The sequence below is a fragment of the Rhinopithecus roxellana genome, chromosome 14, assembly GCF_007565055.1.
Source record: "Rhinopithecus roxellana isolate Shanxi Qingling chromosome 14, ASM756505v1, whole genome shotgun sequence".
In the NCBI taxonomy this organism is placed as follows: domain Eukaryota; kingdom Metazoa; phylum Chordata; class Mammalia; order Primates; family Cercopithecidae; genus Rhinopithecus; species Rhinopithecus roxellana.
Genome location: NC_044562.1, coordinates 69,414,202 through 69,429,558, shown reverse-complemented (window position 1 = coordinate 69,429,558; position 15,357 = coordinate 69,414,202). Strand labels below are relative to the sequence as shown.

At 37.7% G+C, this 15,357-nt stretch overlaps 1 protein-coding gene across 1 annotated transcript in view; it reads right to left on the bottom strand.

Annotated features, from left to right (window-relative positions):
• The window catches only part of LOC104677536 (titin), a 273,229-nt gene that overhangs the window by 67,640 nt on the left and 190,232 nt on the right, over nucleotides 1–15,357 (bottom strand). Inside the window, 25 exon segments of the mRNA XM_030916357.1 lie at nucleotides 42–323; nucleotides 438–746; nucleotides 836–1,138; nucleotides 1,231–1,530; nucleotides 1,626–1,907; nucleotides 2,008–2,310; nucleotides 3,162–3,464; nucleotides 5,157–5,438; nucleotides 5,529–5,679; nucleotides 6,126–6,274; nucleotides 6,368–6,682; nucleotides 6,767–7,066; nucleotides 7,175–7,471; nucleotides 8,442–8,759; nucleotides 8,853–9,152; nucleotides 9,246–9,375; nucleotides 9,470–9,502; nucleotides 9,590–9,738; nucleotides 9,890–10,198; nucleotides 11,473–11,902; nucleotides 12,305–12,495; nucleotides 12,584–12,892; nucleotides 13,008–13,307; nucleotides 14,601–14,894; nucleotides 14,981–15,265. Coding sequence (XP_030772217.1) covers nucleotides 42–323; nucleotides 438–746; nucleotides 836–1,138; nucleotides 1,231–1,530; nucleotides 1,626–1,907; nucleotides 2,008–2,310; nucleotides 3,162–3,464; nucleotides 5,157–5,438; nucleotides 5,529–5,679; nucleotides 6,126–6,274; nucleotides 6,368–6,682; nucleotides 6,767–7,066; nucleotides 7,175–7,471; nucleotides 8,442–8,759; nucleotides 8,853–9,152; nucleotides 9,246–9,375; nucleotides 9,470–9,502; nucleotides 9,590–9,738; nucleotides 9,890–10,198; nucleotides 11,473–11,902; nucleotides 12,305–12,495; nucleotides 12,584–12,892; nucleotides 13,008–13,307; nucleotides 14,601–14,894; nucleotides 14,981–15,265 — 6,624 coding nt within the window.

Genomic DNA, 15,357 nt, shown 5'->3' with positions numbered 1-15,357 from the left:
TCAAAATTTATTTTTAATGGCATAAGTATTAAAATTCTTACCTAATACAAGTACTTTTACTGACACAGTTTTTGAACCAGCTGGATTCTCCACTGTTAAAGAATAAATTCCACCATCTTCATGGGCAGCATTACGAATTTCAAGCTTGCTACCAACTGGAGTCACATCAATTCTTGCTTTAGTTGGAGCATCTCTGTCTTCTTTTTTCCAAGTTACTTTTGGGAATGGCACTCCTTTGATGATGGCACTAAGTCTTAGAGTATCACCAACCTTAATGTGTTGTTCTCTTGCCATGTTGGCATCAAGAATCAACTCAGGGGGTTCTAGAAAAGAGAGAACAGAACACTCAGATTTGATCCATAATGCAAATTATAATTAAACACATACAATCAGACATCTATTTTCCTTGCAAACACAGGTGAGAGCATTTTACTCACCAAGTCTGTCTTTTACTAGGACTGGCTCTGGAACATGAGCTGGATCTGATTCACCAGCTTCATTGACTGCTAACACTCTGAACTTATAAGTTTGACCGTCCCGAAGACCGGTGACTTTATATTTAGTTTCAGGACATGACTCAGGGGTATGATTGGCTCTTCTCCACTCTTCATCTCCAACTTTCTGGTACTCAACAATATAACCCAGAATCTTGCTCCCACCATCATGACGTGGTGGCTGCCAAGTTAGATCGACTGAATTGCATGTTGTATCTATTGCTTCAGGATTAACAGGTGGACTTGGTTTAGCTAAAAAATAAAAGTAAAAAATGAATTAGCATATAGCTGAAAACAAAGTTAAATAACATGAAAACTGAATAAATCCATTAATACTATACCAATTGGATCTTTAGCAAAGACTGGTTTGGATGGTGGGCTTGGATCTCCAATACCAATTTCATTTTCTGCAGAAACCCGGAATTCATACTGACATCCTTCTAGAAGATCAGGAACCCTAAATTTAGTGTACGGATGAATAGGATCTTTGGTAACTCTAGCCCATCGTTTAGACATAGTTTCTCTCTTTTCCAGGATGTAGTTTGTGATAGGTTTTCCTCCATCATGTGGCTTGTTCCAGGTTACTAATGCAGAGTCTTTGGTAACTTCTGTAACAATTGGCTGATCAGGTGCATCAGGAACCCCTGTAACAAATGTTGGAAAATGTGTTAGAAATTTATTTCTTCCTATTAGTTATATCAAGCATTGAATCACTAAAAAGAGACATAATGCATACTGAAACGATCTTTGGCTTTCATTGAATCAGACACCAGAGGATCACTTATTCCATACAGATTTTCAGCATGTATCCGGAAAATATAATCTTTTCCTTCAAGTAGTTTAGAAACTTTGCATGTTGTTTTAGCACTTGCAGATGTCACTGGCATCCAGACATCTTTACCCAGTTCCTTCTTCTCAATAATATAATTGGTAATTTCACTGCCTCCATCATCTAAAGGAGGCTTCCAAGAGATAACCATGTAATCTTTGGTCACCTCATCAAAAATAACTGGTCCTACTGGTGGACCTGGACGGTCTGCAGAAAAAAAAAAAATCATAGCACAAAATGTTATTTCCATTTCTGCTTTTGAAAGAACAGAAGATCTATTCTTTCCACTAAATAAGACTTACCAACAACATTAACTTGACAGAAACCTTTCCTAGAGCCTGTACTATTCTCCACAACCACACAGTATTTGCCGGAATCTGAACGTTTGGCCTTGATCTTCTCTAAAGCAAGTGTTGTTGGTGTGGTCTTTATGTGAGTGCGATCATCTTCCAGCACATCAGCTTCATCTTTGAACCAGGAAACCTTAGGCTTTGGTTTGCCTGAGTAACGGCCAGTGAGGGCAAAAGCTTCACCAACTCGAATCGTGAGCTTATCTCTGAAGTCGAGGTGAAGTGTTGGGGGTGCTAAAATGTACAATTATAAAGGCAAGTCATTTTTACTGATGTCTTATTATGAACTACAAATGTGCAAGTTTCTGAAGTATAAATTGTAGTAGACACATACCCAGCTCATCCTTGCAAGTGATTGGCTTGGTGCAAAATGATGGTTTGCCTTGTCCAACAATGTTGACAGCACTGACACGGTACTCATAGGTATCACCTTCTTTTAAGTCTTTAACAGTGTATTTTCTGCTAAGCAAGTTGTCATTTGTAACTTTGTGGAACTTCTCAGTTCCAATGAGCCGACTTTCTAGGACATAGTTAATAATTTCTGACCCGCCATCATACTTAGGAGGATTCCAAGTCAAAGTTACAGTACTTTTAGTAACTTCTTTGACTTCCAGGTCTTCAGGACGTTCTGGTACAGCTGTGAATATAAGTATAGGAATTGTGGTAGAAAAAAGTGTCACATTAAGAATGTAGTAGGATGTAGTGAATATTCCTTTTCTGAGGATTGTGTTTAAACATTAAACTCTCTGCTCCCATAAATAGCAAAAGAGGTCTCATCCGAAAACAATTAGAGTTAAAAAGGACCAAATACAATAGAATTTCTTCACTTGACAGATGAGGAAATGAGGTTTGCTGAGGAAAAATAATTTAAGAAAGATCTTCAGAGTTGGTAGTTTTAGACGTAGGAAAATAATTCAGTTTCTATTAATGCCATTAAGTGGGAATTTTTAAAAAGTCTGTGAGGTATAGATGGAAGAAATTTGATAAATGGGCCAGGCATAGTAATGCCAGCACTTTCGGAAGCCAAGGCAGGTGGATCACTTGAGGTCAGGAGTTTGAGACCAGCCTGGCCAACATGGCAAAACCGTGTCTCTACTAAAAATGCAAAAATTAGCTGGGCATGGTGGTGCATGTCTGTAATCCCAGCTCCTTGGGAGACTGAGACACAAGAATCACTTGAACCTCGGAGGTGGAGGTTGCAGTGAGCCAAGATCATGACACTACACTCCAGCCTTGGTAACAGAGTAAGACTATGTGTCAAAACAAAACCAAGAAAAAAGAAAGAAATTTGATGAATTATACGTATTTGTAAAATCTCTTTCACAATCACTGTCCAAGTACTACCAACTCAGATACTGAGTAGTTGTGTAATAACTGCTTGTCAAATGAATGAAATGTATGGCATTTATACATATATTTTTTCACCATAGTCTTGTACTAAATGAGTAAATAAGTGATTAAACATAAAATTGCTTTTATTTTACTTACTTATTGGCTCTCTGATAACAAGTGCCTCTGATGTCTCAACAAATGGACCCATGCCAATACTATTTTCAGCCGCGATTCGGAAAAAGTAGGCTTTTCCTTGAATGAGACCCTGGACAGTAGCATTTTGTCGGGTAACTGTATATGTCACTGGGGTCCATGCTCTGCGGTCAGATTCACGCTTTTCAATGACGTAATTGGTGATTGGAGAGCCTCCATCATCTTCTGGAGAAAACCATGTCAGTTTGCAGGACTCATTGGTTAGGTTGTGAGCTAGGAATGGTGTTCCAACAGGACCCGGAACATCTGGAAATAAGAAGAAAATATTTCAATCTGTTTGCCTTCAATGAAAGATAATGCTCAATATTTGTTTTTTAAAAGGAGACAAAATGTTGTCATGAAGAAAGTAAGGTTTTGTGTCTACTAATTGAGTTAGTTTTTCCTCCTCCTCCTGCTATCTAGTCAATACAAAAACAGTCAACCTCCCCCTTTTTTTTTTTTTTTTTCAGATGGAATCTCGCTCTGTCACCCAGGCTGGAGTGCAGTGGCGTGATCTCAGCTCACTGCAACCTTCACTTCCTAGGTTCAAGCAATTCTCCTGCCTCAGCCTCACAAGCAGCTGGGACTATAGGCGCATGCCACCATACCTGGCTAATTTTTGCATTTTTAGTAGAGACAGGGTTTCACCATATTGGCCAGGCCGGTCTCGAACTCCTGACTTCAAGTGATCCACCTGCCTCGGCCTCCCAAAGTCAAGGGATTGCAGGTGTGAGTCATAGCATCAAGCCCCACATTTGTTAATGAAGTAGTTTTGCAACAGTTATTGGTTACCATGCTTTTAATAGAGGATGAAGGGAAAATAAAAATGCTTTTTAAAAGCAATTTGTGAGTTGGACAGGAGGGAGCTGGGAGGCAAACATGCAGAGGGATAGAGGAGGTGGGTAAGAGTGGCATAGTCAGTTTCTATGTCCAGTTTCCTCTCCAGAGGAAAAGGAGGGAGACATGGGTTCTTTCTGGATGATCACTGGATCAACGAGCAGCATAGGAGGCCCCAAATTTCAGAATGACTTTGAGGAGGTTGCAAATAATTAACATGGAAATGTACCAGTTTTCAAATTAGAGTAATAGCCATTAGGCAAAAGAGCTTTAGGTGCTTGAAACTAACCTGAAAGTTTGTGGGATTATTGGTTAATGAAATATTTTTCCTTATGACATTCTTATATTAATTATATTCAACATAGAACTGGCAAATTTCACATAAAAACTGTGACTGGAGTATTGTTGTGCCTAGAGACATGCTTAGAAAGAGCTCTGAGTGGAAGGGCTTCAAGTTCTGAGCAAATCACTGGACTAAAGCCTCCAATGAGAGGCATGAAAAAGCCTCATAGAGTTCAACTCTATATTCAATGACTAGAAATGCAATATTGATAACCAACTATGATGCCTCTCTTCAATTAGAATACTGAAACCCTTCAAAGTAGTTTTTGCATTATTATGATAATTTCGTGATAGGGATAGAGTCTCATGATGTGAAATGGTCAGCACTGGCAAATTGTTAAACATTCATGTACACTTGAAGGAAAGTTGCTTCTATGAAAACTGTATAACAACATAATAGACAGTATGGGGGCAAGTTCTATAAAAAAGTCATATTTATTCTGGGCCATGATTCAGAATACATATTCTCATGGCCTTCTCGCAATTTGGGAATTGTGTACATGCACTCTTTAGGTTCACTGGAGACATGGATGTATGTCTTCTTGTTAGCATCTGTTTTCTCAATTATATAGTTTGTAATCTTAGACCCACCAAACAGAATATGCATATAATAAAAAAGTAAGGAGGAAATTTTAAAAAATTCTAATAATGTTCAACGTGATTATGGGTGATTTTTCTTATTTTCCAAAATGTTTGTTACATAGCACACAGCGTAGCCTTGTGTAAATATAATAAGAATGTTGGTTTAAAAAGTTGCACAGACAAATTGAAAGTATTTACCTAATACATCAACAATAATTGTCTTCTTTCTTTCTCCGGCTTCATTTTTGGCAAGAAGAGAATAGACGCCTTGATGGCTCCTCTGGCAGTTCTTGATGACCATGGATGAGCTAATAGCTGTGGTCTCAATGGTGGCTTCTTGAGGTAAGGCTCTTTCATTCATGTTCCAGGTGACGGTTGGAGGAGGCTTTCCAGACACATAGGCAATGATTCGGATCACTCCTCCAGCATGCACGACAATTCTATCTCTGACACTGGCATCTAGCTGAAGGTCAGGTAAAACTGGAAGCAATTGAAAATTACAAATGTGATTTTTCCCACTTCAATCTGAAACATAGATACTGATGGCGTAAAAGAAGGATTGATAATTACCAAGTCTGTCTTTCATTTCAATGACATCTGTGACCTCTCCAGGTTCTCCAATGCCAGCAATGTTGACTGCTCTAACTCTAAATTTGTAGAATGCTCCTTCCTTTAATCCGGTCACAACAAGCTTTGTTCCTCTCACTTCTTTATCTTTACCCTGGGGAGAAATCATAAACATTTTAAAATTAGAATAGTCATTTGTAGCTTCTTGCTTTAATGACTTCCTAAAGCATCACCAGCAGCCTATTTAACTGTTTACTCTGGGAAAACTGTTGCTGGTTTAGGTTTCAGGGATCAGATACTACAGGCGACACTGAATGGAATAACTTGGCAGGAGTTATGCTTTAAAATTATTGTCAAACAATTAAACCTTTATTTATTTATTCCACATTCCAGGATTTATAACCAAAAGATTAGTAATATCATGACTTAACTTTTGATTAGATTTCTGACATTAACAGATGTTTGGAATATGAGTTAAAATTATGCTGTTTTCCTGATTTCTTAATCCAAAAAATATAGACAGAAGTTAATGGGATTGAGAATAACTAAGACATTTTTAGTTTATTCATAGTGCATTTCCTTAGTGCCAAGTTTTCCTACCCTTTCCCATTCTTCTTTTCCTTCTTCTTTATATTCAACGATGTATCCAGTTACTTTGGATCCACCATCTTTTAGTGGGGGAGACCACTCCAGATCTGCAGATGATTTAGTCCAATCTGTCACTTTGGGAAATGGAGGACCAGGAGGAGCTGGAAAGAGCCAGTATACATTAGTATTCTTGACTTTCCCAAGGCACTTTTGGAAAATAAGATTTAAAAAAAAGGAATGGTTTCAAGGCTTACCAATTGGATCTCTAGCAGTCACTGGGTCTGATGGCAGACTTGCTGGACCCACGCCAGCAGCATTGATTGCATATACCCGGAATTGATAGTCAGAACCTTCAATAAGACCAGTCACTTTATAAGAAACACCCAGAGTCATGGCTTTGATAGGATCTCGGTTAACTCTCTTCCATCTCTTTGAAGTAGTGTCTTTCATTTCCAGCCAGTACCCTGTCACGGGAGAGCCTCCATCATATTCTGGCTCTTCCCAGTTGACGGTCATGGAGTTACGAGTCACGCTGCTAACTGTTGGTTTATCTGGTGCTCCAGGGACAGCTATGAAAAAGATCATATTGATTATAAGAAATTTTTTTGAAAAAGTAAAAATGACTTTGTTTGTGAAAATGTTGTCCTACTTACAGAAGAGGTTTCTTGCTGTTTCAGGTTCACTGTCAAGAGGTTCTCCAATGCCATATTTATTCTGGGCCATGATTCGAAATACGTATTCATGGCCTTCTAGCAATTTGGGAATCGTGTATGTGCACTCTTTAGGTTCACTGGAGACACGGACCCATGTCTTCCTGTTAGCTTCTCTTTTCTCAATTACATAGTTTGTAATCTTAGACCCACCATCATCTTTAGGTGGAAGCCAAGACAGTGTCATTTGCTCTGCTGAAACAGATTCAAATTTTATGGGTCCCACTGGGGGGCCAGGACGACCTAAAATGGTTTAAAGAAGGAACCCTTTATCAGTCAGATGATTTTAAAGCCAAATGTTATTTATGAACAGAAAAACAAGTAGTTTTAACTAAACCATGCAGTCTTTACCCAGGACATTCAGTCTCATCTCCTTTGATGCTGTTCCCAGATTATTTACAGCTGTGATGGTATATAAGCCAGTGTCACTCCTGCGAGACTGTGGAATAACTAAAGTGCAAGTATCATCCACCACCAGTTTGTTGACATGGGTGTCATAGAGAACAGGTTCTTTGTTATCAGGCTTCTTTGGAGGAGCTTTAAACCAGGTTAGTGTTGGGAATGGCACACCTTTAATTTTGGCCACAATGTTAACATCAGTTCCTTCTTCAACCTCCATGAATTCTGTTAGCTCAATTGATGGTGGGCCTAGATTATTGAAAAAAAGTTGTCATTACGAGCAAAAAGCATTGAGGGATAGAAAGTAGAATTCATAGTGACTATAAAGCTGTTTGAATCCACCGTAGTTAGACTGTAGCTCAGCCCAATGTAAAAAATGGTTCTGTCTTTAACACTATTACACTAGTTTGGGGAGCAGGTACACAGGGATCTACATGTGGCTGTATATCAAGGCTTGCCTCTCTTTATTTGGCATCATTATGCATGTAATGATGCATATTATTATATTCTCATATCCTGACAAAAGGGAAGAGAGGAGATTGTAGTAGGAGAGTATCATGGGATACTCTCTAATGTTTATGCAGAATTATGAAGGGATACATAAGAAGGTGAATTCCCCTTTTAAGAAATATAACTGTTAATAAAAGGGAAGGAATTTTCCATTTTGGTCAAATTTAGGACACAAATATTCAAAGAGGGTAGCGACTACAGTTTCTTTACACTTAGATGAGAGAATAAACAGATACACAACAGTAGTGATGGTAATTATCAGAGGAAGAATTATTACCATATATATTATATATACTTCATTAAAATGGATATATCTTTTCTCATATAGAGAAATAGAAACTTGATTGTGAAGATAAATGGGTCTCAGCAGTTGCTAAGCAAATGACTAGTTACTTTCTGTCCCTTTTGAGGAGCATGCAGAGAAATTGCTTTAACCTCTGATAAGTAAAACAGCCTGCCATGGAGAAAGTTACAGCGAGGAAATTACAGACATCATCTCCTTTGAATAGAGAAAAGTTAACAGGTAAAGGAATGTGAAAATTCTGTGGAAATTGAGGGAATGAGTAATTGAGTAATGTGCCCGTGTTTACATTCAAGCCATGGTAGCTTTCTAAGGTACAGATATAGCTCGTTTAATTTTGAACTATTATTGAACACCTAGGAAGGCAGCCGTAAGGAAGACATTCTTTGTCAGTACATTGGTACTTACATGTCTGGTCTTTGACAGTCACGGGGCCAACAGTGGCTGAAGGCTTGCTGACTCCTGCAGCATTGACAGCTTTAACTCGGAATTCATATTGCCCACCCTCTACTAGGTCTTCAACAGTAAATTGCAGTTCTTCCACATCACGCTTATTGCACTGCCTCCAGGCTTCTTTCTTTGTCCCAGTAGGGTCCCATGCAAGGCACTCAACAATATAGTGGGTAACAGGGGAGCCCCCATCATTCTTTGGGGGTTTCCATGACAGATGCACTGTGTTCTTTGTGATGAGGCCAATTTTGAGTTTAATAGGAGGATCAGGAGGATCTTTAAAAATAGTTAAAGGAAGTATTAAGCATTGTTTATAATAATATACTTCAATTTTGAGAAGATATTTTAAATTTAGATTTTAAAACTTACATATTGGATCTCTGGCAGTGGTCCTCTGAATGGTTTCCACGGGTGGGCCAATACCAAAACGGTTTTCTGCTCGCACACGGAAGAAATATTGCTGTTCAGAGAGGAGATCAGGCACTACAAATGAGGTGCTCCCACAGTCTGGATTGACTTTGGTCCAGGCTTTTCCATCAATAGTTCTCTTCTCGATAACATAGCCTTTAATCCTGTCTCCTCCATCATCATCTGGCATCTTCCATGAAAGTCTGCAACTACCCCTTGTGATATCACTGACTTTCAGATCTTTGGGTGGGCCTGGTACATCTGTTGGATGTAAATCACAATATAAGCAAAGTTCCTTAAATGCTTAAACATGATTTGTTTTTATTCTTTTGCAACTTTCAAAGTCTTTCTTACCCATGACTTTAACTCTGCAATTTGCAGTCTTTTGTCCTGCTTTATTCTTGGCTGTGATGCTGTATTTGCCTGTATGAGATCGTTTACACTCCGGAATAATAATTACTGAGGAGTTTTCAGCAGTCTCGAGCTGTACAAAGAAAATAGTTGTCATACATTGAATGAAATCATAGTAGTATCGAAGTCAACCATATTTTGAATTATTTTAATTATTATTTTTTTACCTGTGAATCTTCGGGTATGTCATGAACTCCATCCTATTAGAAAAGGAGACAGTCAGTTGTAGTGTAAATACTCCTCATAGTGATTCAGTGGAAAAAAGAGGAGAATGGTTATTTTCTTACCTTCATTGCTTTCTTTGCCTTTCCATCAAATTCCCAAGATGATTTTGGTGTTGGGCGTCCCTTGATGACAGCAGGAATCCTAATCTGTGAGCCAGCTTTACAAACCAGACAGTCCTGTGCTCCAATGTCAATGAAAACTTCTGGTTCCTCTGTAATACCATATACAATTTAACAGGATTTAACTCATGTTTGTCAAAAAGTAATTGAAATATCTTCAATTGAAGAGTAATTGAAAAGTAAATTAATCAATTTTATAATGAGATCCAAAGAGGAATAGATAAACTGAGTAAGTACTAGTACCTTGAATATCAGTGGCAGGGATCTCTCCGGTTGTATCACTTGGTTCAGATTCACCAGCTTCATTGACAGCTTTCACTCTGAATCTGTACTTCCTGAGCTCTTTCAGATTAGGCACCACACATTCACAGGTAGTTATAAGTTTGTCTGGTTCATTTACTCTTTTCCAGTCAGTAGTACCTTCTTCTTGCATTTCTACAATGTATCCTTTGATTGGGCTGCCACCGTCTTTGGCTGGAGGTTTCCATCCTAGTGAGATGCTTGACTTCGTTTTATCTTTTACTTCTGGGCAAGAAGGTGGCCCTGGTGGAACTAATAACAAAAGAAAAAAAAGCTTCATCAGATTTTAAACCTGATGAAGTGCTACAATCTTTTACTACACATGATCATATATTATTTTTAATCTATTAAAATATTAAAATAGAAATGCTAAAAGGAAATACAGTTGGCTTCTAGAGAAGAGAAATAAAGGAAATGGTCTATTTTCCTTTAGTGTTAATGCAAAAACAGAGAAAGCAAACAACTAACTGGGAATAGAAAGATTACTTACTATCTTGTTAGATTTACATTCTATTTACACATGATTGGTGAAAAACTACTTGACTTTTGAGATCCCTTTGAAGAAATTCTACAATAGCCTTTACTGAAAACATGATTTAAATTTAATTTGGCACAATATGAAAATTTTAAAATGAGTCCATCAATAGCTAGTAAACCTGTGAACACAAACTAATCTTAATGTCCTTTAGGGACAGGATCAGTGTCTACAATAATCCCATAACAATCCTTTACCTTTCTGAAAGTGCTTTACAATTACAGAAATTCTCTTACTCCACTTGTCTTTTTAATCTTAACTTTTCCCCCTCCAGTGGTTAATATAGATCCTTGCACAAAGCACATGTTCAGTACTAGTTTGCAAATTAATGAATAACTATCTCCTTATATATGTATATATACTCCACATAGCACTTGAGTATTTAAAATTTTATTTTTAACAAATAATTGAATTTTTCTTCTATAGAGAATCTAATCAGATATATAGCAAATAGGATGAATTATTAGGCCACAGTATTTTTTAATTTTTGAGCTAATCTGCTCACAGATCTTTTAGAAGAATTTTCCTCTCTTATTTGACCTCACAGACTGCGCCCGAGAATCCTAAATCTTTGTTCAATAATATTATTGAAAAGCTAACAACATTTTGCTTTTTGTTGAATTCCTACTGGAAGGTCAGACTGTTTGGTGAGGGAGATAATTTCCCCAGTTTCTAATGATACTAGATAAGCTAGAAACTTATTTAAAGTATCAGAGAAGATAGCGTCCAGGTCTTTATTATTGTGATTCCTCATAAAATATTTTGTTTAATCCAAGAGTTTAAAAACTGTATGATTTTATGTATGTGTGTATGTATATATATGTGCCTGTATGTATACATATATACTTCTGATAGTGTATGTGAATATGAACCTTTTTTATTTTAATAAAATAATTTGGCATAGAAAAATATAAGAAATTTAAGAGCAGAGTTACCCATTTAGTGACTTTGTGCTTTAGAAATTTGTCCCTAGAAACGGAAGCATACTTACATATGGGATCTCCTGCAACCTCTGGATCTGATGGTTCACTGGGAGGACCAATTCCTGCAGCATTTATTGCCATGGCTCTGAACTGGTATTTAACGCCTTCAATCAAACGAGGAACATTAAATTCCACGCCTTTCAATCCCACTTTGGTTACTGGTGCTCGGCTAACACGTGACCAGTAAGGACTTCCCTCTTCTCTTTTCTCCAGCCAGTAGCCAGTAATTGGAGAGCCACCATTGTCCAAAGGAGGAGTCCAGCTCACTAGCATTGATCCTTTGGTGCGTGCCAAAACTTTTGGTTTTCCTGGAGGTCCAGGAAGGCGATAAGGATCTTGAATGACTACTTTATCTGATTTGCACTCATCACTGATTCCATATTTATTCACTGCCCTGACTCGGAACTCATACTGGCCATTGGGGATAAGTTTCCAAATCTAGAAATTAGAAAAATAGAAATTTATTGAAGAGAATATACTTACGTTGATTTTCACTCATTTAAAAATTCAGCTTATTTTGGGAGGGATGACTATAAGAAATAAATAAATATATAGACTCAAAACATGGGAAGACAGACAAAAGGAGAAAGCTTTTTAAAAATAAAAATATGTAGATGTATTGTACCTGATAGTGGATCTCAATTAAAAGAGTATCTGTGTATCAAACGCTATTTACTAAGGAGCCTTATGTGTATGGGGCTAAACACTACAATAACAAAATAGCAGCTTATTGTGTGTGGTTTTCAGTTTAATTATCAAATTCCAAGGTTATACTAAAATGGCATCAAACCAGAGTAATGTACTTTTAATGTGTTTAAGAAAATATTTAGAAGAGTTTACCCCATATCTTTTCTCTACAGCAGTGTTGGTGACTTCCTCCCATTCTGTTTTCTTCCTACTTGCATCACGTTTGTCAATAACATAATGGGTGATTTCACTGCCACCATTATCAAGAGGGGCATCCCATGTCAAGTAGCAAGATTCAGCTTTAATGTCAGTAACAGCAAGGTTTCTTGGTGGGGATGGGCGGTCTGGAAAGGAATCAACAGAGAATATTGAGAAGGCAATTCTTAAACGGACACTGGATGCCTTTTTGATGAAAGAAAGCAAGTCACCTACCATATACTTCAACGTGAACATTTCGGAACACTGAGCCAAGGCGATTGGAAGCAGTAACTGTGTAAGTGCCTTTGTCTTCCCGGACCGCTTTGGGAATGCTAAGCTCAGTTTTTGCCTCACTTCGGGATACCTCTTCCTTGGTTATCTGAAGTGCCTCAGTGGGTTTTTCAATTACGGTTTCATTTTTGGACCATTCAATCTTAGGCATTGGAAGGCCTGTTACATCTGCAGGGATGTGGACAGGCTCTCCTGCCTTAACTTTGATAGTGTCTCCTCGAACACTCAGACGCAACTTAATAGTTGGAGGCACTGCAAAGAGAAGAGAAAGAAAAAAAAGTAGCAAAGTCATAAGGATGTTTTTTCAACTTATGGGATAAAGGCACACTGTAAAATGCATTAAAATTATTATATTCAGATTTCGCACCTTCATCATCTTGTATGACTACATTAAGAGGCAGGGATGGTTCACTTTCACCAATTTCATTGACAGCTTTGACACGGAACTCATACATTTGGTGTTCATCAAGATTTTCAACCAGAAAAGATGTGGTTGGGCAGAGTCGCTTGTTAACTCTTTCAAAGTCAGGTTTGTCGTGACGCCGTTTTTCAATGATATATCCTTGGATGGGACTGCCACCATTACTGCGGGGCTCTTTCCAGTCAAGGGTGATAGTGGACTTTGTCCTTTCAGTGTATGTCAGCCTCTCTGGAGATGTTGGAGGACCTTTCACCAGAGGCAAGTGAAAATGATTAGCATGAGATAAATATTCATATAAGAAATAATATTTCACTTCAACTTAATTATGTAAAAAATAGCCTTCTGTTTGGCATAACCTTACATCCTTATTTAAAGTCATTCCTAAAACTTGTCAGTTGCCAAAATTATAGACATTCATATAGACAGAATTTTTCTTAGCCAACTTTTCATCAAGATTATCAGTGAAAAAGAAATCAAGGGCACATATGCTTTTTTATATTTAACATTTTAGATTATTTACCTTTGTAACTGGGGATGCTTCTAATTCTAATGAACTAGGAAAGTAAGTCTGTGAAGTTTTGCTTTGAATGAGCAGCTGAGAGCAAAGTGTTTTTTCTTTTATTAACAGATAGTGGGAATGTCTACGAACATACTTTGAGTCATGTTGCCTCACATGTGGGTTCAAAATATGATGGAAAGAGGATATATGTAATGCTGCTGAAGTTTTCTTTCCTGAAGGACCAAACTAAGAGTTAAGCGTTCAGTGGTAAAACTAGACCCAATCCATACTTGTTCACTATTATTGCAACCAGGAGTGGAAGCTCAGCTCTGTTCTGGGCCTCTGGCACAGCCTGTGGTATATTGAGCTGCAGCAGTGGTACAGGATGTAATTTTTTTTTTTTTTTTTCAGGGAGTGATGGTGAAGGAATGAGTTTTTCTGTCTCTTGAGGAATGGGTCTTCCTCAAAGGTTTTGCTTTCTTAGATGGGATGTCAGTGTGCATTACTGTGTGTGCAATTTTAGTGTTTCGTATTGATTTCTGGGAGATTCCCTCTGGTTGGTTTTCTATTATTTGGAGGCTGTTTCTGGTTTTGGGCCTCTCTGTCCTTCCAGTATGAGGACTTTTTGAATATAGAGGAAGACTAAGGCATTTATCCTCAGGCAATTGTCTAATCTTTTTGAAGAATATTGAATTCTCTTTCACTACGAGGCTAATACATTTTAAAAACCCCACTTCCAATGTGTTCTACCGGAGAGATATGTCTAAACTACTTCTAGGTTATTATTAAGCCCCTGTAGATCCAAGTTTTTCAGTACAAAAAACCATGCATGATCAATATACTTACAGCCACAAATTACACTGAAATTATAGCAAATATGATATCTTTAATGTTGCTAATAGTTTTTTGATTTACTTCTCTTATTACTCTTTAGCTATAGATTTTGAGAGTGTTGGGAGTTTGAAGCCATAACGCCCAGTAAATAATATAACCAGAAGCAAAACATTATTCTATAAACACAATGAAACCTTCTCTTTTACCTAGTGGATCAACTGCAAGAATTGGTCCTATTTCAACAGGAGGGCCACAGCCAAACTTGTTCTTGGCAATAACACGGAACTTATATTCTTGTCCCTCAAGCAGACCTGTGATGTCACATTTAGACCTCTCAGTCTCTATTGGTTGTCTCCAAGTATGCATCTTGGCATCTTTTCTTTCAATGATGAAGCCTGTTATTTCACTTCCTCCATCATCTTCTGGATCAGACCAGTTAAGTAGACACATTTTTCTGTTTGTTACAACAGGTTTTAAATCAAGAACTGGACCAGGGACATCTGAAAACAAAACAAAGCCAAAAATCAATGTAATAAGATAGTAACACTTGGGAAAATCCTATGAAAATCAATGCAACATTCCTTACCAAAAACTTCTACCCTGGCTGCTGCAAATTTGGAACCACAGCTATTTGTAGCTGTAATCACATATCTGCCATGGTCTTTTCGCAGTGCATCCTTGATAATTAGTTCAGATTTGGTTCCAACATTGTCTATTACAACGCGGTCTTTATCCAGCTCCCCTTCTTCTTTGGTCCATACTTTTGTAGGTACAGGGCGACCCGTTACCACAGCTGGAATTCTAAGAGTCTTCCCAGCCATTATTTGTATTCCACCCTTGACAGAAACATCCAGTTCCACAGTTGGAGGCTCTGTTGAAAGAGAACAGTCATACATTAGCCCATGAAAGATTAAAAAATAGTGCTGTATAGAGAAAATATCCATAATTTTATTCCAGTAATGT